Raw genomic sequence first — 251 nt, forward strand, 5'->3', positions numbered from 1 at the left:
ATTCTAAATGGTCCAAGATATCTGTCCTTTAACACTGTGGAAAAGCCATCAATGCCGATGTGCTGAGAACTAAGCCAGACTTTGTCTCCTGCCCTAAAGCTCACAGGCCTTCTCTTCTTGTCTGCGTACTTCTTCTGGTATACCTGAGCCCTCAGCAAATTAGCACGGCACTGCTTGAGAACAAATGCGTGTTTGAGAGGTAGTATATCGTGCTGCACAGTAGAATGGACATTCAGAGTTCGTGCTATGAG

General features: G+C 45.8%; 1 protein-coding gene across 1 annotated transcript; it reads right to left on the reverse strand.

The window, feature by feature from the left end:
• Nucleotides 1–9: 9 nt before the first annotated feature.
• On the reverse strand, nt 10–247 carry CSUI_006673 (transposon related; the record flags this gene model as incomplete). The annotated part of the gene is made up of 1 exon (XM_068066827.1): nt 10–247. A coding segment is annotated over one exon (234 nt), but the record flags the coding sequence as incomplete, so codon positions are not given.
• Nucleotides 248–251: the final 4 nt, after the last annotated feature.

Source organism: Cystoisospora suis (assembly GCF_002600585.1).
Source record: "Cystoisospora suis strain Wien I chromosome Unknown contig_3411, whole genome shotgun sequence".
NCBI lineage: Eukaryota > Apicomplexa > Conoidasida > Eucoccidiorida > Sarcocystidae > Cystoisospora > Cystoisospora suis.